Consider the following 23,436-nt stretch of genomic DNA (forward strand, 5'->3'; position numbering starts at 1 on the left):
TCAAACATTTGGACACACTTTCCCATAATGAGACAGTGTGTCCAAATGTTTGACTGATACTGTATGTGTTTCATGGCCACTTATCGGTTCTCATAGAAGAGAGAAGATTAAGTTCTTTGACGCACTTTAAACACAGAGTATTTATATTTGATAAAAACATATAGTCATCCTAAGCAATACTCACAAGTCTGTAAGAATAGATAGATAAATAGGTGGGTGGTTGGATACATAGTTTTCTTAATGGGTGCAAGTTTGGAAAAGTCTTCTCCTTCTCAAGAGCAAGCTGCGTACTTATAAAAATGTACTCCACTTATGTTGAGAAAAGAAATTCTCTAAACCAAACGCCTCGGAAAGAACGTTGACAGTTTCAGCTTAATTAGGTTTTTGATCATGGTGTGTGCATTTAGTGCTTACCTCAAAGTCTCACAATCAGTTGACACGACAAAATTGGGATGATAATTAGATTTAGATTAGAAGAGATTTAGGCCTTCAAAGAGAGGACGCTTCCCTCACTCAGAGGGGGGGAGAGAGAGTGCGGAGAGTTGATATGATCTCTTTTTGTGATGCTGACAAATGTGTTAAGGCAAGCGGAGCACAGCATCTTGGGAGACTGTCATGTGCAAACACATTATGATGAGGCTCTCCAGTGTTTTTGCAGAAAGGATCTTAATTATGGGACAGCCACAGGGTCAATTGTAATGCTTCCCCTCCTCATCACTTGACTTCAGAGTGGTGTTTGATGTCAGGTCATAGTAACCCAGACTTAGTTGGTCCCCTAAGGCTCATGTCAGTAGAATCCATCAAGAGGATGTGCGCGCTCTCTCCCCATTTCTCACTGAATTGAATTAATGACACCAGTAGAAACAGTGACACAAAATAAAACTGGGTCAAACTGACACAATTATTGTCTAAAACAAACTAAGGAGAAACTCAGTGAAAGGGGACATGGAGGGACAATCAACAGCAACACAAGCAAACACTTTGCACTTTGAGACATTCTTTATTTTTATAATGATAACGCTGATATGTACTGGTTTATTTGCAAAGTGCGGCTGGGCTCAGCACTTAGGGAGCAATTTATATTCTAAAGACTGCTCTTTGCAGAACACCAAACTTTAATGTCATTGACTGCGATGTAGCACATCATTAACTCCCTGTGACATTTTTCATTGATAATGCAGCTTTATCATTTACTTATAAACAGACAGGTAAATTATTCATGGCATGAGTTCAGTCAAGCAATCCACCCAATTTGTGGGGAAAGAGTGTAAAAAGTGGTATGAGTTCTTACTCAGCTCTCTGCTCATTAAAACAAAGAAGTGTTCTCCTTAATGAGTTATTTTGTATGTATTTAGGTGAGAATCATCTTTTAGGTAATTGCTCCTGCTCTTGCAATTTGTGCATGAATAAAAAACTGCTACAAGTGACACAGTGATTATAAAACCAATGATTCTCCCTCAGGGAATATCACACATGAACAGCGGCGCTGCACCAAACAAACCCCCATTATCCTGCCCTGAATGATTTTTCATTATTTAATGTATGACAGGCTGCGGTGATGCTGCCACTTTACATATGCATTTTGGTCAACAGTAGTATGACTAAGATTCATGTTGCAAATCTGCACATAAATTTGCAAAGCAGTACATGCTGATTTTGACACATTCTGACAGGAAAAGGTAGGATACAGAATATGTAAACACAGGGTTTGAAAGCAGCAAAGAACATTCAGTCAGCAGATGTCACAGCACATAAAGTATTTGTTCATCCAGCAACAAGCCATTGTTGCTCAGCAGAGCCTGAGGGAACAAGTAGTAAAAGACTCCACATCTCTTTGGAAGCTCTTTGTGGCAACACATGGCACTACGGCTACAGTATACTGTGTGTATCTTTTCATCCTGAGGACACAAGCAGATCCAAACTTTTATATGAAGAAAATATTACTGTGAGGAATTGGAAACACTAATACAATTTTTTTTGGTCAAAATATGTAGTGCAATATGTCCTGAAACCATATTAAAACAACATATAAACTATTTATTTCCATTAAACAGCTCAAACGTTAAGATGTATGAGAGCAAACCTTTTAAGCCTGGTCTTGCACAGTTGAAATAGCCCAATACGGAGGTTACTGTGTTGTTATTGTTACAAACCTGGCTCAGGGCTTGCAGCAAATGAGAGTCCACACACTTATGAACAGTGCAAAAAGATATTCATTTAACTAAGCATCACAATTCATACTAAAATATGGGAACGTTAGGCATCAGTGGTGTAAAGTGTGTGCGTGGATGCATGAAATGTTGGCTGTAAAAGTAAAGGAACATAAGTTCAAAGCAAACTAATCTAAAGTGAAAGCCATGAGGATGGTGTGCTGCTGTTCAGCAGAAAAGAAGGGGAGAAACTCAGCAGCCCTTTTATATCCTTGGGGCCACTCCCTCCTCAACTCTGACAGACCTCTTAACACTACCACTCCTGGAAGAAAAACAACAAGAGTGTAACTGGAGAGAACTAGAAGAAGGTAAATAGAGAGAAAGAGAGAGGGCTGTCACATTATCTTATCATACATTTCATGGTATTTTGATACCATGGCATACCAAAGAGACTGACTCAGCCTGAGGAGGAACAGCAAGTTTTATATCAAACATGGATGTGCTCCTTGCCCAAACTCCTCCAGCTGAGCAAAATCATATTAATGGCTCAATGTGTAATACTTGTCTCCAGTAGAGAGCCCAGACCTGTTCAAAGCAAACAAGCGCCAGCACCAATCCACTGAAACGTGAAGTCAGGGTGAAAAAAAACAAAACAAAAAAAAACACAACTTTGCTCCTGAGCTGCCATTGATCTTGACGCCATGTGTGAGTGTCCTTGCAGAGATGCAGGTTCAGTGTTATTGATTTAAACAAGAAACTTCCTCCATAGTTTTTCATTACAACAAACAATATACTCACTGTAATGAAAATTACGCCCTAATATGACATACATCCTGATTTTAAATATTCATAAAAATCTTATTGCTTGTCTTTTTATATGTTTTTGAATCCCTCCCTTTGTATCCAAGTGAGAAACGCTTTGTATAAAGTGCTATATAAGTTAAGTTTTACACTCTATAAAAACTGTCCATTTGTGAAAACTAGTACGTCCAAAACACACACCATATCTGGATCTATCTGTGTTCAGCAACAGCTAAACAGGATCACAAATTGAGGCAGTATCACTTGTGTGCCTTGAATATTTAGCGATCAATTTGCACAACAAATGCTACATGCATGTTTGCTCCCTTGTTTAATAAGCTGAACAAGCCTGACAGATGTCCGCTTGGAGTTGATTGAGTTTAACTTGTCAGACTCAGCAAAAACAAGCTTTGCTTTTACTTTAAAAAACTGTCGCCATCAGGAGCAGGAAAATATTTACATATGAAGATAGTATAACTGTAATTGAAATATAAATATGAAGTGCTCAGATATTACTCTAATTGACCTAATATGATTTGCTATTAAAATCTTGAACAAAGGTTACCTTTCGAAACCAAAAGGCCTCTTTGAATGTCAACAAGAGGTTGCCCTTGAGGCCTGGTCTGAGGTCAGTTTCACTTACTAAAAAGTGCAGCTTTTCTGTTATTGGCAACCTTTGAACCTGAGGGAGAAGATAATAAAATAATCAAATCTTCTCTCTCTCAGCTGTCTCAATCCTGACTCCATACCACCTGATGTTATCACCTCTGTGAAGAATGCTTAACATCAGTGTCAATTTAACCAAAGAGCTGAAGGTCACAGCAGGAGAGATCATTCAAGGATGTCTCAATTACCTCTAATATCATGTCAATATGAAAGACTTAGACTATTAAGATATTACATCTCTTTCTATTGTACACTAGACTCATTCTTCCTTAGGTATGAATTCAGATTCATTTTTTTGCATGTTTTATCCAAAAACTTCTATACTCTCTTGCATAGAAAGAAATTACATCACTTATATAGAAATATTTTATCAAACTTAGTCAGCCTAAGGAGATAAAGTTGTTCCTGGAGATGTTTTGTAAGTGGTTTTCAAGTACTTAATCTATAATTGCAGTCATAATTATGCAACACAAGCTATTCCCCGGTGTTGAAACAGAGAGCCAAACAAACCAAGACCACTGAAATGATTACCTGTATGTTGCAGTTCTCCAGCACATGGTGTCTCGGGTGCCTTTCCTCTGCGGCAATTAGTGGGAAAAAATCAATGACATGGAAAGCCTGTGGCAATTTGTGATTTAAGGGAGCTCTTTAAAAAGGGTGTCTCAAACTCAAATAGACACTGGCCTGTCTGTGCAGTGAGAAATGAGCCATAAAAAATGTGCATTTTGATTTTTCAGCAAGCTAGTAGGTTTCCAATTAACTTTTCTTTTTTTCATGTCGACATATTTCTGCCTTTGTTTACTGTGCCTGTGAACTGACAAAAAAATTGAAGTAGACTTTTGTCTGGTGAGCTCTTTCATGTGTCCTATTGGAGTCATATTGTCATAGTGCTTCTGATACAGGTGCAGTAAGTCAGCAATAAAAAGTCCACTAACACACAGTGAAGGAGGAAAGGAAGCAAATACGTCTAAATGCAATCTGGCATTAATATGCAAATCAACAAGATCACACAGATCATGCATTACAGTTCAATAGGAAATGATTACAGTTTTACAATTCCCATTAAATGTTAATAAAGTGTTTATAGCCACTGTGGAAATTTTTTCGCAATTGTGCATCTGCCCAGCTGACAGAGTTGTGTAATGGGGCTAGTTTGCATTAACACATCAATACTCATGATGAAAACCCAGGAGAGGAAAGCATATGCAGCAATACTGCCCCATTAAATTTTCATTCTCCGCAGAGGTTCAGTACAAAAGGTTTGTAAACATCCCCACATGTGTGGAGAACAATCTTTTGTTATGTCTGGAATGAGTGAAATATGAATGATGAGCAGCCACAGCAATAATTTGGGTAAAAGTAGCTTTGTGACTTAAGTACTATACTAGTTTTGCTTAGTTTAATAGTAATTAAAACTACTTGACTTTCTTCCAGATGGCCAGACAAACATTAAGGTTAGTTAAGATGGCTTGTTCAAAAAAGGATACCATTTATAAATGGCATCACTTACTGCAGCGTGTAGTGCAGCATCTTAGACAGCAGGAAAAGGGGATTTGTGCTGTTACACAGTGTCTACACCGGCTGTGTGGTGAAAGCAGCATGATAACAGCAGCAGCAGCTTCAGTTTATTGCGCAGATAACAAGCCTTTACAAGAAGAAAATGCTCAGCAGGCATGTCACGAACGTGTAATGTACAGTCACAGAAAAGAGGAATCTTTTGCTTTGGGTTTTGGCAGAATTATTAAAAACTTTTTTAGAGTTTTGCTAATAAAACTTGTATATGTGTATTGTCATCTTACTGTAGAGGAGCTTCTCAATAGCTCAGTGCTTCATACAGCATATTTTATACAATAAGTTGCATACAAAACAAGACTTTTAACCACACTGAAAACTTAAATGATGTAAGGAAAGGATGTTCAAATAAATTTACGTTTATTAATTTCTTCATTATTCAAATATACATTTAAAAAATTAAATTGAAATAGTAAGTAGTAAGAGAATTTCCCAGTTAAAAAGAACATAACTGTGATTGATACAAAAAAACACTTTTCCTAATTGTATTTGGAATATATAAACTTAGCACAAAAAGTAAGGAAATTTGTGTTTGGTAGATTATTTCCTTGTTATAACAATGCTTCTCGGCAATAAATCTTATACTGTTGGAAAGCCTGTTTATTTCCCTTTAAAATGGTGCCATATTTGTAAGGAACCTGCATTTGTGGGATGAGCAGCAGAGCTGAGTATGTAGGTTGCACCCCTGAAAAATTTGCCAAATCTTCTCTGCCAATGCCAAACAGCTTATTCTGCCATTGACTCTTGTTTGGTGTTTGGTGGATTGGATGATTGAAGTTTGAAGAAACAAGACATATTGGCAATTTAACAATTCATTCATTTAACAAACAGGAGCCTCCATAGCGTGTGGAAGAACCATACACAGCCACAACAGCCTGGCACCTCCTCCTCATGCTGGTCACCAGCCTGGTCACACACTGATGTGGGATGGCATCCCATTCTTCAATCAGCATTTGCCACAAGTCAGCCAACATGGTTGTGTTGGTCACTCTGGCACGAACAGCACGCCCAAGCTGATCCCACAAGTGTTCAATGGGGTTGAGGTCAGGACTGACTGTCAGAACTGAAATTTATATGGATTAATAAGGCAAACTTTAATATAACTTGAAATTAAAATTGTAAAAGAACAAACAAAACAGCACATGGTGCACAGGGATTATAAATCACACCCCTCTGGAGGCCTTTATTTTCATGTTTCCTTCCATATGAACTATTATTGATTGGAACATAAACTTTTTTCAAGTGAATTTAGCCTCCAGAACTACATAAAACATGTAATTTAGCGAAAGTTCAGCCTAACTAATCCATTAATTCAACCTGTTATACCTTAGACAGCTTGAGTTATTTTCCCACTATGCTCACTGTACTGAGCAGTGTTGACATTGCATCATCTATAACCCTGTGACTTTCATGAGCACATTTCAGTAGCAAGCTAACCACATTAAAAATGAGCTGGTCCTGCAGTTCTCTAAGTGCTTCTGGTTCTTTCAGCAGACGAGCCTCAAGCTTCCTGGCTGGATGTATGAGTTTTGACATCTTCCATGACTCGGGTCTGGGCTATCAAAATGTCAAGTGTGATGATATTATCTAGAACTGATTTTATTCTGGATATGGAGCCATCAGAGAAGCAAGGGAAATGGAGTATACAACCACATGTAAATATAATCATGTAATCATAGAAATAATATCACTATACTACATAAAGACACCTCAGCAGCTAGTGTAACTGGTGTAAAGGTCCATTATTCTACTGAAAAAAAAAATTCTTTGAATTGTCATAATTTTCACAAAAATCGGCCCGCTCTGCCCCATTCATAATTTATTCAGATTTATCCTTCCTCAGTTGTACTCATCATCCTTTTCTCTCCAAAGACCTCATTAGGAACTTCACCTTTACTCATATTACTGAAATGAAACAATTTTACTAAAATGCAGTCTACGTTAATTAAAAAAATACTCAGAGGGACTGCTCCTGGAGTACGCAGTTCACACAGTCACACACCACAGTACTCATTTTTCAACATTGTAAAAAGTGTCTTCATATTCAAGTGTTTTATCTCCTGTGGTTCACTTCTGTTCAGGATATTTAATCATGCTATTCTAATTGACAACAAAAAATAAATGATTGGAGCTAACGGATATGAGACGGGAGTCTGATCATTAAATATTACATAGTGCAATTAGACTTCACCTGCTTGTCTGGTAATTAGAATGATTCAAATTCTGTATTACACAATAAATCAGAGCTGGATCCTCTTTATGGGCCATTTCAATCTTGCACAGGCCTGTTGAGTCATATTGAGTGTTGTATTGGGAAAGCACCCTGCAGCCACAAAAGTGATGCTAATGGTGTTACAGTTTGAGATAAAGAGCACAAGTGCTTTATCATACTTTTTGATGAGTGCATAAATATGGCTGTTTATGGCAAACAGCTTCATAATGTCACCTGCAAGGATCATTTTGAGCCACATTTTCCATTGTTTCTTGTCTATTCTCTCTATTGTTCAACTCTACCTCACCTTATAACTTGCTGGGCTTCTTGTCCCGCAGTGTTCATCAAGTATCCAACAACTACAGATGGTCTAAAAGAATAACAATAACTGGCTCTAATATAAAACTGCCCTCTTCTCATCAGAATGTCAGATAATAATGATACATTAACTAGATCAATGCTAACAAAAGTAAGTGCATGACCACAGATGAATGTGCACAGACTCCCCTTTTGTTCTTGGAATATCATCAAAGTCTCTCAGTAGTTTTGAGCCAAACATAAAGCTTGTCCCCCCCAAAGATCAAAGCCCAGCCAAGGCTTTCATGCGGCGCATTGAATTGTGCTCATAGTGAGCCACTCGCCTTTTGTTCATGCATGTAAATGGTTGTGATGAAAGGGTGATGTTGTTGCAGACAGGGACCGATCTGAGTCGTGCCGTCTGAACCTGCCTGAACGCGTGGAGCTTTCCCTCTCAAATTCCCCTTCTCTGACTATAAGCTCCTATATCTTCATGGCTCACTAAAATATTAATAAGGCCCGGAGCAATAGCAGTAAGGCCACAAAAACACATACACAGGCGTCACATGTGAGTGCACCCACATTGTTCAGAGCATGGGACTTGTATAATTTAGTGGTTCAGTGCTTTTGATATGTGGAGCACTGAGCCTCAGTCACAGACTTCCTCCCCAGGGATAGTAAAGGAAACTGCAGAGCACTATAACCCTGCTGCTGCTGCTCATTGTACACAAAACACGTGAAATTGAAAATATGATTGCTGTCATTCAAACAAAAGACTGGGTTCACTGACTGCCCGGAATCACTGGGTATTGCTTGGATGTACAATACATCGTCTGATGTTACAGTTTTATGCACTGGCCAGTAATTATTTCAGTTACCACAAAGGAGCCTGTCTGCAGTAACAAAGACAGATGTCAGCAACCAGTCATGTAGGCACAAACAGCACCAGGCAAGAGAGCTGATTTTTAGAGCATGATACCCAATTTGCTCGCAGCTGTTGCTGTTTCTGGGCTCATGATTTCCAAGACATGATTGAATTTGAATGTGCCATACATAAAGGTCATTCCTTGGTGTGTAAACAGCATATATAAAATGTTTATCATCATGTATTTTTAAGCATCTACAGAGACCCATACATTTTTGTTTGTTTTGACGAGTGAGACATTTAAAATTCACGCCCATTTTCAAAAGTCTCCAAGAGTTGTGTTTTTCTTGTGCCTGAATTTTTAAAAAATACACTGGAGAAGAACAAATTGATGTTCACAAGGAAGAAAGAAGGAAAAAAATCATGCAAAGTGCCAAAAAGAAGATGCCAGCAGTTGTCAGTTTCAATGTTCTGAGCTGCGCTGAGCTGAGTCTACTAAGTTTGAGCTCTGTCGCTGCACATGTCAGCTCATCCCAATCCAGGGTTTGTTATGAAGGAAGCAGCAGCAGTCGCAGATTAGAACACTGTTTGTGCACAGCCTAGTTTCATTGAAAGCAGCGAATGGGAGGGGAAGAAGGCGTCTCTATTTGACAGTCTGAAATCAAGATCAGATTACTGTTCTTACACTCCCCTGTTATCACAAATGCACTAAAATTCATTTTTCATGTTTCTCTGCAGCTGGTTTTTTTTTTTAGACTATTCCCATTTACATAATACTCCCTGTCAGAGCAGCTAGTTATAACACTGGAACAGTGAATGAAGTTGAACAAAAACAGAAAAAAAAAAGCTGTACATACAATACCGTCCATGTCACTTGGGTGTTAACCACAACAACTATTGATCCAGGTCTCCATTAACTAGTTTTCCTCTACTGCTGCTGAAGTGCAGCAGCCCCATGGGAGACTACTGTACATGGGAAGGCTGGATGAATTACTAAGGAACAAACTGGGTTCAAATCTGACTCAGGGATACTGTACATGTCTACTTATACTTTAATATATGAAACATTAGCCTACATTAAATCCTTTAAGCAAACACAAAATGTAGGGCACCGTTGCAGAGTATACAGAGACATTACATAACTTTAGAATGAAAGGGGAAGAAAAGAAGCTTATTTTGACCACAGGGTGCAATTTTTTGAACACATCTGCAATCTAGTGCAATCCAATACAGTAAACCTGCAATGAACAGGACTCCAGAAGCTTATAAGGAGGAGATTCATAATTAAGGTTTGATTCATGAGTTGATTCAACATAATTACTTTAAATTATCACGTTTTTCAAAAGCAGAACAACAGCAGCACGAACACAGCACTGAGATTAATCAACTTCTCTCTGACACAGAATAAAAAAATAAAGAAATAAATTAAAAAAAACCTGCACCATAAATCTTCACAAAGTAGTTTTGCAGGGTATCGGATTGCGTGAGAGTGCACGAATCTTCGTGATGTTGTGTCCACCCCCCACAGCTACGTGTGTACACTCAGGCATCTCATAGCATTAAACACAAACACGCCACACAGACTGTTAATTCGTCGTGAATCTGTTTCAACTATCACCTGAATGAGCTGTGACACCAACTGGATTACTGACTCGCTTTCCGCAAAATGTCGACATTGGGCATGCGTCAAATTTCCAAGATCACCTTCTTTTCAGGTCTAATGAGTCATGACATTAACAGAGCCTAAAGCCTTCCTCCCACGCTTCTCCAGCCCACTCCTCTCCCCTTATTTGAGGCGCTCCTCTCCTCCAGCCTTCAGAGCAGCAGGAGCAGCTCCCAGTCAGCGCAGCTCTCTCCTGCCGCTGCGGAGCGACGGGAGTTTTAAACCTTTTTTGCAGGATATACCTTCATCTCGCCAAGATGAGGCTTCTTTTTGTTATTGTTGCGGCTCTGTTGACAGGTAGGTGCCAGAGAGATGGTTTTCTTCTAGCGTGCAGAATGCTGTAACTTAGTGAGATCAGTTCAGCACCACGGACAGAGACACCAGCAACTCTTCCACTTTCATGCATGCAACCCGTTTTCTTTTTGCAATTTGAATTCTAACATGAATACTTTGTATTTAATGCAGAAAATCTAGCGCTTCCAGTGGGAAAGGAAGGGCAGAGAGAAGATGTGGTATGTTTGTTTTTTTTTAAAATGCAATTCTAATGATAGTTTACTATAAAGAAATAACAATGCACAAATTGATATCCGAATAAGAGTAGAAAGCTGCATATTTAGTTTATTTGATTGTTGCAGGTAACAAGATGTTTGGTTGAAGTCTTGTCCAAAGCTCTCTCTAAACCGGACTCACAGCTGGATCAGGAATGCAAAGACATTCTCCAAGCAGGTTTGTAACATAAGCCAAACTAGTTTTGTTTTTTTTCTGATTTGGATATTATTTAATGCTCAGTCAGCCTAAATCATTCAAAGAGAAAAGTATATGGAGCTGGGAAACTGGCATGTTGATGCAGCACTCTTAAACTGTCAAGTTGCTGAGACACTGAGCTGGTAGATTCAAAGAAAAAATACTGTATCACAGAATATCTTGGCAACCGACTTGTGACATAAATAGAGATATTAAGATTAACATGTTCACAGTTCACATTCATGACACTTCTCTACAGATGAGATGAAATATATTCATGAGTGTTCTTGTCTTCTAACACATAGTGCAGGTTTTTAATTGAACATAAATATTAAACAAAACAGTCACTAAATCATCTGGGATTTGATCTAAGGGCTGAAATCAAATGATACATCACTCACAACTGGCCCCTAAGAGCTATACTAAGTGGATATTTGCACTTCTTTTGATCTACCTTTTGTTCTGTCATAGGGGTTAAACATGCCCCACTGGACAAGAAGAGCGGAGAGGGGAAAGAAGAAGTGGTCAAAGGTCACGCAGAGGAGCCTGAGGCAAAGGGCGCAGATGTGAAAGACATCGAGGCACTTCTGAAATCTGTGGAGGCAAAGAGAGATGAAAACCCCGAAGACGAGCGCAGTCAGGAATCCTGGAGTCTTGGTGATGAGAAGGAGAAGAGACATGGGAACGAGGAGGAGGATGAGCGGGAGAAGAGGAACAGCTGGAGGCCTGGAAGATACCACCAAAAGAAACACAAACGTGGAGAGGAAGAAGAGGACGGCGAGCGCAGTCAGGAGAGTTGGGGGTTAGAAAAGAGATCAGATGAAGAGGGTGATGAGAGATCAAAGAGTAACTGGAGACCTGGGAAACACCACCACCAAACAAGACACAGACGAGATGAGGAACCTTTAGGAGAAGAGAGGGAGGAGCCAGAGGAAGAGCGCAGCCAAGAGTACTGGGATGTAGACAAAAGGCATGGAAATGAAGATGAAGAGGAGAGATACAAGCGCATATGGAAACCCACCCATCGCTACCACCACAAGAAAAAGCTCCACAAACGTGGCGATGAAGCATCTGAGGAAGAGGAAGACGACGATCGAAGCCAGGAATCTTGGGGTCTTGATGATCAGAGAGACAAGAGGGAATGGAGGACTAGAAGGCCCCACCAGAGGAGACACAAACGTGACGAAGAACTCTCAGAGGAAGCCAGGGAAGAACCCGATGAAGAGCGCAGCCAGGAATCTTGGGGTCTTGATGGGGAGAGAGGAAAGAGAGACTGGAGGCCTGGCAGGTTCCACCAGAGGAGACACAAACGTGATGAAGAGCTCTCAGAGGAAGCCAGGGAAGAGCCCGATGAAGAGCGTAGCCAGGAGTACTGGGATTTTGACACCGGAAGAGACAAGCGGGACTGGAGGCCTGGCAGGTTCCACCAGAGGAGACACAAACGTGATGAAGAGCTCTCAGAGGAAGCCAGGGAAGAGCCCGATGAAGAGCGCAGCCAGGAGTACTGGGATTTTGACACCGGAAGAGACAAGCGGGACTGGAGGCCTGGCAGGTTCCACCAGAGGAGACACAAACGTGACGAAGAGCTCTCAGAGGACGAGAGAGAAGAGCCGGACGGGGATCGCAGCCAGGAGTACTGGGGTTTCGACAAAAGACACGGAACAGACGAGGAAGAAATAGAAAAACGTATATGGAAACCAACACACCGATACCACCATAAGAAGAAATTTCACAAGCGTGGCGGAGGATCATCAGAAGAAGAGGAAGAACAGAGGAATGATTCAGATGATTTTGAGGAAGACAGGGACGAAGCTCTGAGGTACTTCTATCTTTCTTTAAATCTAACTTCTACTATTTAATTCAGCAAGTATTCTGTATCCTGGAGCACAAAACATTGCAGAGTCCAGTAATAGCAGTCACCAATCAATAGGGAAGAAATGAGCCCCTTGAGCATGTGTACATGTGACATGAAAACTGCAGGGAGTACAGCGTCTAATTGAGGTTGTTTTTCAGGTATCTTGCAGAGAAGCGCAATCCATGGATTTACAGAGGCTTCTACCATCCTGCCTGGTTTAAAAGGGATTCAGAAGACCACACTGCAACCTCAAACAAGGTAGGCATGACGTGATGAAACCTAATTTTACGCTAATTTAAAATAATGTATCGTATTTTGATTTTACTGTTAATAACCAGTACGGATTTGATTGTCAGATTATTATTTTGGCCTACATTATGCAGTTCAGACATTCTGCTTTTAATGTGTGCAGATGACCGAATTGGCCAAGTTGCTGAACTATAAAATAAACCAGCTGGCCAACCAGTCTCATCAAGAGGAGCCAAAGAGAAGCACACATCAGAGAGCACTTACCCCGCAGGAGGTAAAAACTGCATTCACTAACGGCGAAGAAAAAAAGCTTTATGACTGATTTGAGGATATATTTGCTGTCACGTCCACTTTCTCAAACCTTTAACTAGACCGCTGAACTCAAATTCAAGGAAATACACCAACAGTACATGCTGTAATTCATGATAAAACATAGAACCTTCGACAGCACTATTTAACAGCCAGGGTTCAAGCAAAAAACAGGCAATTTAAAAATATTATATATCATACACTGTATATATCGCCTATATTTCTTTCTGTAGGCGTGTCAATAAACAAATTTCCAACTTATATTCAGCTGACCTATTAAAGCCATGAAGCACATCAAGTACTTCCTACACGCTGTTTCACTGGGAGAGAAAGAAGTCGTGCTCATTATGGAAATCTCCAGTCTGCATGGAGATGTTAGGGTTTAGCCTTCAGAACCACAGAGCATCAGTAAATATGCATCTGTGCAAATGCACATCAGAAACTGTCCCTCATGAGCATGTCTCGTATTCATGAAGGCTCAATGTAACCAATATATTCATGGACAGTGATTTCCTCTTCAACTCTGGCATACTTACAGGAACAAAACAGTGCAACAGCGTTCTTCTTTGCAGCGTCTCTTTTCAGCACTTGTTCTCTCAGCTTGTTTGTCTGCTTTTTCCATGTCCCCTCTCCACACCAGTGTTTTATGACTGCTGCAGCAATCACGTTAAGACCCTCATAATTATAACCTCCCAGAGCAATCTGGGGAAGTCATAATATCGCCATTAAAGAGAGCGATGGCCTGTGGAGATCCCCCTACATTGTCACATACTTAAAAGCAGATAAAATCAGGAGGAAGAGGAGGCATAGTGATTTATTAGTTCTAGCACAACAACTCTAGGGATAATAAGAAAATATTTAACCTAAATGACCAATTATGCATATTGTGCAAATTTTGGAACAGGCAAGGGAAAACAAGGATAGTTTATGATCATTTAATCCAGATTTATACTCCAAAAAAACACTGACTGTTCAGATGTCATCACAACAATTGATGGTATTTAGTTGCTGATGTGTAAATACTTATTGTTTTTCAGGAAAAAGAGCTGGAAAACCTGGTGGCAATGGACATGGAGCTGCAGAAAATTGCTGCCAAGTTGCATGACAACAATGAATAAAACAGGATGGACAACATTTTAAGACACCATCAACTATCAGTGGATAAAAGCTGCTGTCTTACTGTATGTCTACCAATTTAGTGTGCTTACAGTGTTAGAAAAGGACAAAAAAGTCCATAAAAAAAACCTGGAGCCTTGCCAAAAACATTTTATGAACATGTTTATCATTGTATTAGTGATATTTTGATGTTATCAAATTAACCAGCATGGGAATGGTTTTGATGTTTATATATAGTAAAGAGAAAATATTAAAATAATATATCTAAGACAAATGATTCAAATAATTGTGTTCTGAAGAGTTTGTTCAGTTTGCACTCAATAAAAGGAGTTATTCTGGGACCAAACAAATATCTCTCAAATTATTTCTTGATAATTAAAAAAAAGAAATCTTCACACATCATGCTCTTTAGTACTATTTTTTTAATTCTGTGCAGATACAGATGCAGCCCACAGTGATGCTGCATTAGCAACTGGTGTGTAACAAATGGCACTTTCTGCAGAGGGATAACAAAATAAAATAGTAGCCAATCTAGAAGCTGGAGAGCATTAACAACAAAATAATATTGTTTATACACCTGGTTTCAAGGCGAGACACAAACCTGTCAGTTACTCTCAACACACAAAGGATTATTTCAGCAGTTCCTTACGTAACACATACACTGAACTCAGACAGCCTAAACTGGCTTTTAGATTACTCCTCAGCATTACGCCTTCATCTGCACCGATCTGAATATACGGGAGAGACGGGAGAAAGTGTTCTGATGAATGCAAACCAGACAATCCGTCTCCCATATTCCACATGTGTCAAATCAGTTCAGCAGAAAGGGAAGTCAATGCTGGAGGGAATCCCTATAGGCCATTGGTAATGTGCCCTTAAAGACTTGATGCTTCTGCATTTGTTTATTCTACAGTGTCTGTCAGTTTCAGTCTCTTTGGTGCTGGTTCCTCGGTTCTCCGGGGGCCTGCAGGTTTGGAGTGGTCCGTGGCAACCGTTGTCCCTGAGAGGAGGTAACCCCCACCCCCACTCATCAGTAGCACAGGATGCGTCCTGTTAGGCAACACCTAGGGACACAACACAGACATACAGTCAGGAGACATTAATTCTACAGGAAGGGCACGGGGAAACGCTTTGGTCCTGAGGGGGAAGGGCTCTTTGCCGATTCATTCAAGTATGCAAACACGTTTGCAGTTGCTGCTTGGTACATATAATTCTGAGAGAAGGAGAAAAGTAGGGTAGACACTGAGAGAAAACACTGGAAGAGTCTCAACCAGCACTACTTGAGAGCCATAACAAATATCTGATCGCAAAGAACTGATGCTGCCAAAAGCAGAATATTGCTATCACAGATTGAGCTGAGGCCTGAGGTGCAACACAAGCTGTAAACAACACTGACATATTATCATCTTGGCGAACATGTTAGAAAACAGTGGCTTATTTACACATCCAGCAAATACAGAGAAAGATTAACACTTATTTGGAGCCGTGTTTGTGTCTACCTACTGAATGTAATTCCAATATTCACTCTAGTTTTAGCTGTTTTTCTCTTCACCAGCTCCTGATGGAAATATCTGTCTCCTTAGCTGCCAAATGCTCCACTATGTTCACCAGTTGGCTGCTGGTCTGCTATTTGATACAGGGCAGGTAGCGTACAATGAGTCTACTGCTGCCTGAGATGTCCAAAAAATAAATCAAAAACAGTGAGGCTGTGGGCCGTGAAACCAAACACCAAAAAGAGCTGAAATGACCCATTTCATATTACACATGGTCATTTGATCCATATTAATTAGAGCAGCTTCAACAATACAACTCAGAAAAGATGACTGTTTAAAGTTTACCTGGTAATGTCTGAGCCAAGTGTCTGTGAGTCTGAGGTTGATGGTACCGCCGTGTTCCCTGAGTTTCGTGTAGCACTCAATAAGAGGCTGCAAAAATGGAGAGGGAAGAGATGGAAAGGAGGCATTAAGAGAGGGGACTGCAGAGTCAACGAGTCGAGTAATCTCTTTCAGCAACATAAGCACAACAGAGGTAACAAGTGAAGGTACGTGATAGGCATTGTAACTCCGGTGACTGGGATGTCCGCTGCAGTAAAGTAATAAGGATATTTCCCGCTGGAACTCTAAGCACTAAAAACCTGTGTGCAGCGACAGCTAATGAGAGATCCATCTAAGATAGCTAATTATCCTCAGTCAGTAGGGGACATCAACAGTGTTGTTGTGGTTCATGTAAATATCACTACTCATGATGCTCTTACCTCTTTGTATTGGGAGTACACTACAAAAGGCCTGGAGGGGGAGAGGAATTTCAGCAGGCCCATCAGGACTGGACAGGGGTGAAACCGACTGGCTATGACCAACCTGCAAGTGGGAAACAAAACAGATGATCTAGCAAACTTGTCTGGTATGAAAAACACTGTCAACAGTACACTTTGTTAATGGAAGTGTGTAGGTAGGCAATATCGTAATTTAGCTTATCGGTGCCGTTATGTGACTTGTGACCAGAAGGCTTAGAAATTTAGCACCCTTTGAAGACATTCATCTCGTATTTTATGTAGCTGGATGAGAGTCAGTAAAAGAGGTTGATTTAGGACAGACAGGGAAATTGTGCTCTGTGGTGGTGTTTATGATACAGCTGCTATGATATAGTGGAGACCAAGATGAAAAATCAATAAGCTAACCAGATCAATACTTGTACTTTTGACTCGGATGTCAGCCTCACAACACTTCATCCATCAATCATTAAGAGGCTATAAAGCAACTTCTTCATTTCATATGACAGGAAACTGCAAAGCAATCACTTTGTTCACCTTGTAAGGGCACAATGTGCCAATCATTGGGTTTGAGCTCAGAAGGCGGCAAATGATTTATTAAGACTTTTATGGAAAGCTGAACAATGTTCAGACACAGATGCTTTAATCATTCATCAGCTTTTTAATCACTGTAGATATATTTTAATTGCGGTTGTTCATTACATGGTACGATTCAGAACTGATAAAGCAGGGGTGGGAGAGAAAGAGGCTGATGCTGAACAGACTAGAACAGTGCACAGGATAAGAGATGTGTAAGCAGGAGCTAAATCAGACACCAACCCGTCTGCATTTCTGCCCTCCAGCAGGGCAGCAGCCGCTGCCAGCTTCTTCCGCTTCTCTTCCAGCTTCACCTTTTTTTCCTGAGCCTAAAAAAAACCCAAAAAAACAATGAAGTCAGGACATCGATTCTCTCTCAGATTTCGGTTTGATATTTCTATTTGTACTATCTTCAAATAAAATTATTACTTTGTATTTTGATAATATTCTGACTTTCAAAAGTGTAATTTCTGTTATACAGTTTCATATAAACATATTATCTTGTTCCTGTTAATTACATATATAAAAGCAAAAAAAGACTTCCGAAGGATGTCTTAAGTGAGGTTAGTAAATATCAGACATACTTTGGCTTCTTTGCGTCTCTCCTTCTCTTTTTCCTGGTCCTGGCCATCGTCGGTGCCAGTGTTTGTCTCCATGCTCTGTTCCTCTGGACTGCCCTGCTGCTCTGACTCAGGCTGGGTTTCTCCCTCCTCAGTGGCCAAGTTGGACTGCTTTGAATCTGTAATGTTGGAGGAGATAATCTATGTCAGAGGCATTTCTAAATTAAGTGACTTAATTATTTAGTCTATAAATACAGGTCTGAGACAACTAGTCAAGATACTTCTATTTTGCATTTGTTTCAAATGTAATACTATTTTTTTTCTCATCACAAATGATAATATCAGCTTAACAATTTGAGTGAAAGGTTGAATCTTTGAAAAATGTACATGAATTTCAGAATATCTTCATATTGTCTACCTTTTGCTTTAATGACAGCATGTGCTTGAGCTGGCATGCACTGATGACCCATGTTATCCCAGCATGATTTGACAATCAAGAGCTTCTTGTAATGTCACAGAATGCTTGGTGTGCCCCCATAAATGTTCAATGAGATTGAGTTCAGGTGACTGTGGAGGAAAGTCAGGACTCCTTGGTCTTAAAGTAGTTCTTGCAAAACTTTGAGTTGTTTATGGTCATTATCCTGCTGCAGTATGAATCCTTCTCCACAGAGATGCGAACCAGAGGCTATAGCATGTCTGAAGAATTGGAGTGTTAGTTCTCCTTGGTCAGGGTGTAGTCAATTCGGTGCAGGTGTGCAACTCCAGAGTAGGCAAAACACCCTCAGGCTTGAATATTTTCACCACCATGTTTCACTGTGGGTTTGATACACTGCAGTATCATTCTCCTTCCTGTTCATCTCCTTACATGCACCCTTCTGTTACTGAAATAAATCTCAAACTAGGATTCATCAGTAAATGGCACTTTTTCCCCAGTCATCCACTGTGATATGCTGGTATTTCTTATCCCACCCCAAGCGTTTGGCCTTGTTTCCCCTTCTGAGAAGTGGTTTAGAAACTGTTACTCGTCCTCTGAGACCACAACAAAACAGCCTTCTTTTGACAGTACTTTTGCTGATTGGAGTCTTGCGTTCCTTACTTATTTATTTAAATTCAGTATCTTTGATGAAGTTGCTTTTCTATCCCTCAGGGAACTAAGCTTGATGTATTGATCTTCTGATGGTGTGGTCACTTTTGGACTGCCTGATTGTGCTTTGGATACCACTGATGCAGTGTCTGCAAAGAATTTCAGAGTTCCATGCACTGCCCCCTTAGAAACCTTTTAGTCTAGACACAATTTGATGCTGAGAAAGCCCCTCTTTGCTTAGAATAACAATTTGACTTGACACTTGCCATGTTTTCCACTATCACAATGCTACTTATTTAGCAATGATTTGCTGGAAACTTGAGGCACAACCATATTTATAACAGATGAACACTGGCTGCAAAGTAGCTATTTGATCTACTAGGTAGTAGATCAAATCCAGTGTGTGTCATCTGAACGCATGCTTCAATGGAAGGGGTATAACTCAAGGAAATCTGACCTTTTGTACTAAGGAGTTAAGTTGGTCAATGCCACAAATTTGCTAAAATTTGATTGCTGACCTACAAATAGTGTATAATCTTAAATATTACTTCTTCGTTCTACATGTTATGACTTCCTGTGTTTTTTAAATGTTTCTGAATCCTCAAACTTTCTGATTATTTCCAGGTTTACGTGAAAATATGAGAGATTTTCCTACCAGCACTACTGGTGTCTTTGGCAGTGGTGTCCAGTGTGCCTGCCAGCAGAGCGTTGACATGGCAGATGGGAAAGTCGTGCAGCATATTGTGAAAATGCGCAGGGAAGCCAAAGCTCTCAACACCCGCCCGAACTGGCCCACCTCCTGGGTACATTTGGATTACTGAGCCGTAGCCTGGATGAGGAGGTAGGAGAGACTAATTATACAAACAGACGGAGAGGCTTTTTTTCAGAAAGGACAAAAAGACACTGTATGAAAAAAAAGGGATAAAGAACTTTGTTTAAATACATGAACACTGCAGATCAGTTCACAGATTGACCTTACCTCCCATTCTCTCCATGACAGATCCCAGCACGAGGCCAGCGCAAGTCTCAAACACCAAAACTTTGCTGCCAGCATGGATGTTAGCCAGAGTCAGCATCTGGGAGAGCGTGTCATACCGCAGGTGGCTGCATCACACAAAAACACATACGTCATATAATCATCTCTTTCTGCTGCACGAAGACAGTCTTTCACACATACTGTTAATCCATGTGCTGACTCACCAGATCTTCCCTGGTTCTCGGCCATGGTACATCATAGCCAGGATGCGACAGGACGGTTTTAGAATAGTCACGATATTTTCATACCTGCAACAGCACAAGATGGGAATAAAAAATCACATTGAATAAAGCATGCTATATTATTTTAGGCACAAAACTAATTGTGGGTGTATCACTGGAAGTGACTCACTTCTTCTTTTTCTTCTTGATGTACTTATCTTGGGCATACTCAGTCTTATCTTTGAATGTCGAGCTGTTATCTATTAGCTGCTGAATGATTTCCTGTGAAGTATAAACACATATTAATCATTAAACACTTACAAATTAAATACTACATCGCCAACTAGTCTCTCCTCTGTCACATCTCAGCATTTAATGAGATTATCTAAAGGACAAGGCTCCAATGAAAAGACAAAAAACAAACAATGCATCTCAAAATACGTTTTTAATAACTTCCCTACCCTGTCTGTGGCACTCAGCCCCAAATCCATTTATTCCAACTTTAAAAGTGAACCTTAAAAAATGGTCACAATTATGTTGCTTTATTTTTGGAAAAAAACAACCTAATTTCAAAAACAGCTACGCACTGTATCAAACGTCATTTTATCAAACATTTTTCACACAGGGGTAAACAGTGCATTTGCACCAATGAAAGGGGCCTGGTAATACCGCCACAACAGGGCCCTAAGTCACTCGCCAGACCATTCTTCTCTGTAGTTCCCCAGTGGTGGAACAAGTTACCAAACCCTCTCCATCTTTAAGAAAAAGCTAAAGACCTGACTCTTTCGTTAACACCTCCACACCTAATGGACTTATAATTTGTGTGAAATGAAATTGTAACATTGTTGGGATCTATTTCCAGCTGCGGATTATTACCCATTTGGTGCTTTTGATAATATTTATGGCACCATGGCATGACAGTGTCTGTGGTATTGACTCAAAATAAACTACAGTGGCTGTGTTCACTGTAATGAAGAAAAACGTCTCTCAGTGCAAGAGTGTGGCTAATTGGTGTTTTTTTTTTTTCCAAATATAATTTTTGGACAACAATGGAGCACTGTAGCACAGTACAGTAAGATGTATGTGTTAGAATGATCAATTCATTGTTGATTTTGGTCTTATCATGGGATTTGATTACAATAAGTAAAATGCAGAATATTATCAGTAAGTTTACAGCATTAACCCAACACCTGGCACTACTGCTCTACTTCCCCACTCATATATGTAATTGCAAGGGTTGCTGATGTACCTGACCCTTCAGACCTTGCTCTTTGAGCGTCTCGATGTCATCCCTGGTTAGTTTCTGTGATTTCCCATCATCTACAATGTTTCTGTTGTCTGTGCCTGCCTCCTTGGCATCTGTAAAGAGCAAAAGGGAAAGAGTTATCAGAATGAAAGAGTAAATATTCCTTTAAATTTTCATAAATGCAGCTTAACAAGAACATATACAAATGTGAGTGGTGTATGTTTTTGAGCAGCGGGCTACACACCTGAGGAGCTCTCTGTGTTCTTGGGCGTTTGAGGCTGCAGATTCCCTCCAGACACAATCTCAAACGTAGTACTGTACAGCTGTCCCACTGCATTGTCCAAGAAGAACCACTGCTTCTCAAAAATCACCTTCCTGTGAGTTCACATCAAACAAAAATCAATGGACAGGCCTCATCATAGCCATGAATGAGGTATACCACACATAAATGTTGGAATGCATAATTGGCCTTTCTAAGAGCTTTATTAATGTTTCTCAAGCAGTGAGAGAAGGTGAAATTAATTAGTAATTTCAAAATGTATCACTAGTGACATGCTTAGGTTTAGCTACCCCAGTTTGTTGCTCTCATATAACAATAATAATAATAATAATAATAACGATGATGATAATTGGGGCTAAGGTTTAGTTATTTAAAAGGCGCGTTCTTTATAGTATTTGACTTACTTTCTCGTTTGAATTTGCACAGCTTTAAAGATATCTCCACGTTTCAACACAACGTAGTCGCCCTCTTTAATTCTGTACTGGGACTCTTCGTCTCCGTTATCCGCCATAATAGGGCAGATAAACCAGCTCGCTAGTCGACTGCGAGATAACTGTCACCTTTAGCAAAGTACACAAGAGTCGCCGTTAACAAGGCACGGTTCAAGAAAAGGCACTTAACCTCCCTGAAGTAAAAGCAAAACACGGTAAGTCACTATTTCCACGTGTTAGCTTGCATTTCCGTAGCTTCCCGGTACGACTAAACGAAAGCAGATCGGAGACGGCGGCGTGCGTCAACGTATTCGTCTGTGATTGGCTTGAAGGGGCGGCGCTGAGCTTTCTAGCCAATAGCAGCGAAGTGCGATTATTCGGGTATAAGTGTAGATTTCAGAGTAGTCGATACACATAGACTTCAATTGAATCCAATTCTCGAAATGTACCATCTTTTCAGAAGGGAGGGGGCGCTACGAACGGAGAGTTGAGCTTTCCAAACGGGAGAAAAAGGTTTTACTGAGATGTAACTAGTTGTCTATTGTTATAACCATGGATGTGAGGAGTGGTGGATATCCCAGGTTTGCCATTTACATGACTTAATCATGGTAAACATGTCAACATGTCAACTTAGTAAAGAGAAGATAGGACCATACAGCACTCCTTTTAAATCTAAAGTCATACTAAACAGTACAAGTAGTAAGTTTCATTATTTGTGTCTTTGAAACTGATATATTGTATATATTATATATGGTATCTGAGAGGACAAATTTTCCAAATATGTTTTTCTTACATGTACTCTTACTGTACAATTAATATACCAAATAAATGAAATATATTGCAAAGTATACCAATTATTTCATATTTTAAAAAATATAACAAAGTTCAGTTTACATGCAAGTCAGGTTAGATGAAGCATCAATACTTTGTCAAGACTTGCTTTTAGATTCTTGCATGATACATTTCTGAGAAATATGTCGAATGTAAACTGGATTTTGTGTCAATGAATACACTTAACTTCCTATCTATCAACATGGGAGCCGATACTGCCGAATTGCGTTTCAGTTAATGGTTTGTAGGGTGGCAGGTGTGCACCCAGCCTGGGTGGGTGCATTTAATGTGCCTTTCTGAGGCTGCAATCTGGTGTTTTCTAACTGCTTTTAAACAGTGTGCCAACTCCACCTGCCCATTACTAGTGTATCACAGTGTGGCAGTTGAAACAGCAAAAGAGAGCATCTTGCACTGCACAAGAAATGATGTAATAAGTTGGTCAAATTGAAATAAATGATGCAAC

At 40.0% G+C, this 23,436-nt stretch overlaps 2 protein-coding genes across 2 annotated transcripts; one reads left to right on the plus strand and one right to left on the minus strand.

The window, feature by feature from the left end:
• Positions 1 to 9,698: 9,698 nt before the first annotated feature.
• chgb (chromogranin B) lies at positions 9,699 to 15,088 on the plus strand. Its single transcript, XM_042391269.1, has 7 exons — positions 9,699 to 10,523; positions 10,692 to 10,738; positions 10,862 to 10,952; positions 11,442 to 12,789; positions 12,984 to 13,083; positions 13,238 to 13,348; positions 14,421 to 15,088. Exons 1-7 carry the CDS (start codon positions 10,484 to 10,486, stop codon positions 14,499 to 14,501), a joined length of 1,818 nt encoding a protein of 605 aa, XP_042247203.1. The 5' UTR covers positions 9,699 to 10,483; the 3' UTR covers positions 14,502 to 15,088.
• trmt6 (tRNA methyltransferase 6 non-catalytic subunit) lies at positions 14,904 to 22,431 on the minus strand. The gene is made up of 12 exons (XM_042391271.1): positions 22,116 to 22,431; positions 21,676 to 21,806; positions 21,435 to 21,544; positions 20,376 to 20,467; positions 20,189 to 20,272; positions 19,968 to 20,092; positions 19,644 to 19,817; positions 17,929 to 18,083; positions 17,588 to 17,673; positions 16,754 to 16,856; positions 16,338 to 16,424; positions 14,904 to 15,563 (listed from the first exon to the last, which is right to left on the minus strand). The coding sequence occupies exons 1-12, from the start codon at positions 22,220 to 22,222 to the stop codon at positions 15,402 to 15,404; spliced, it is 1,416 nt and encodes a 471-aa protein (XP_042247205.1). The 5' UTR covers positions 22,223 to 22,431; the 3' UTR covers positions 14,904 to 15,401.
• Between the last annotated feature and the right edge of the window lie 1,005 nt (positions 22,432 to 23,436).

The sequence above is a fragment of the Thunnus maccoyii genome, chromosome 17 (assembly GCF_910596095.1).
Source record: "Thunnus maccoyii chromosome 17, fThuMac1.1, whole genome shotgun sequence".
Lineage (NCBI taxonomy): Eukaryota > Metazoa > Chordata > Actinopteri > Scombriformes > Scombridae > Thunnus > Thunnus maccoyii.

Bases quoted from the DNA above. Each gene is read 5' to 3' on its own strand.
- chgb (XM_042391269.1), top strand. From the start codon at position 10,484: ATGAGGCTTCTTTTTGTTATTGTTGCGGCTCTGTTGACAG. The intron at 10,953-11,441 runs GTTTGTAACATA...GTTCTGTCATAG, and splicing joins CAAAGACATTCTCCAAGCAG to GGGTTAAACATGCCCCACTG. The intron at 13,084-13,237 runs GTAGGCATGACG...TAATGTGTGCAG, and splicing joins ACACTGCAACCTCAAACAAG to ATGACCGAATTGGCCAAGTT.
- trmt6 (XM_042391271.1), bottom strand. From the start codon at position 22,222: ATGGCGGATAACGGAGACGAAGAGTCCCAGTACAGAATTAAAGAGGGC. The intron at 20,093-20,188 runs GTGAGTCAGCAC...TGTGTGATGCAG, and splicing joins CGAGAACCAGGGAAGATCTG to CCACCTGCGGTATGACACGC. The intron at 16,857-17,587 runs GTTGGTGTCTGA...TCCCACTTGCAG, and splicing joins GAGGGCAGAAATGCAGACGG to GTTGGTCATAGCCAGTCGGT.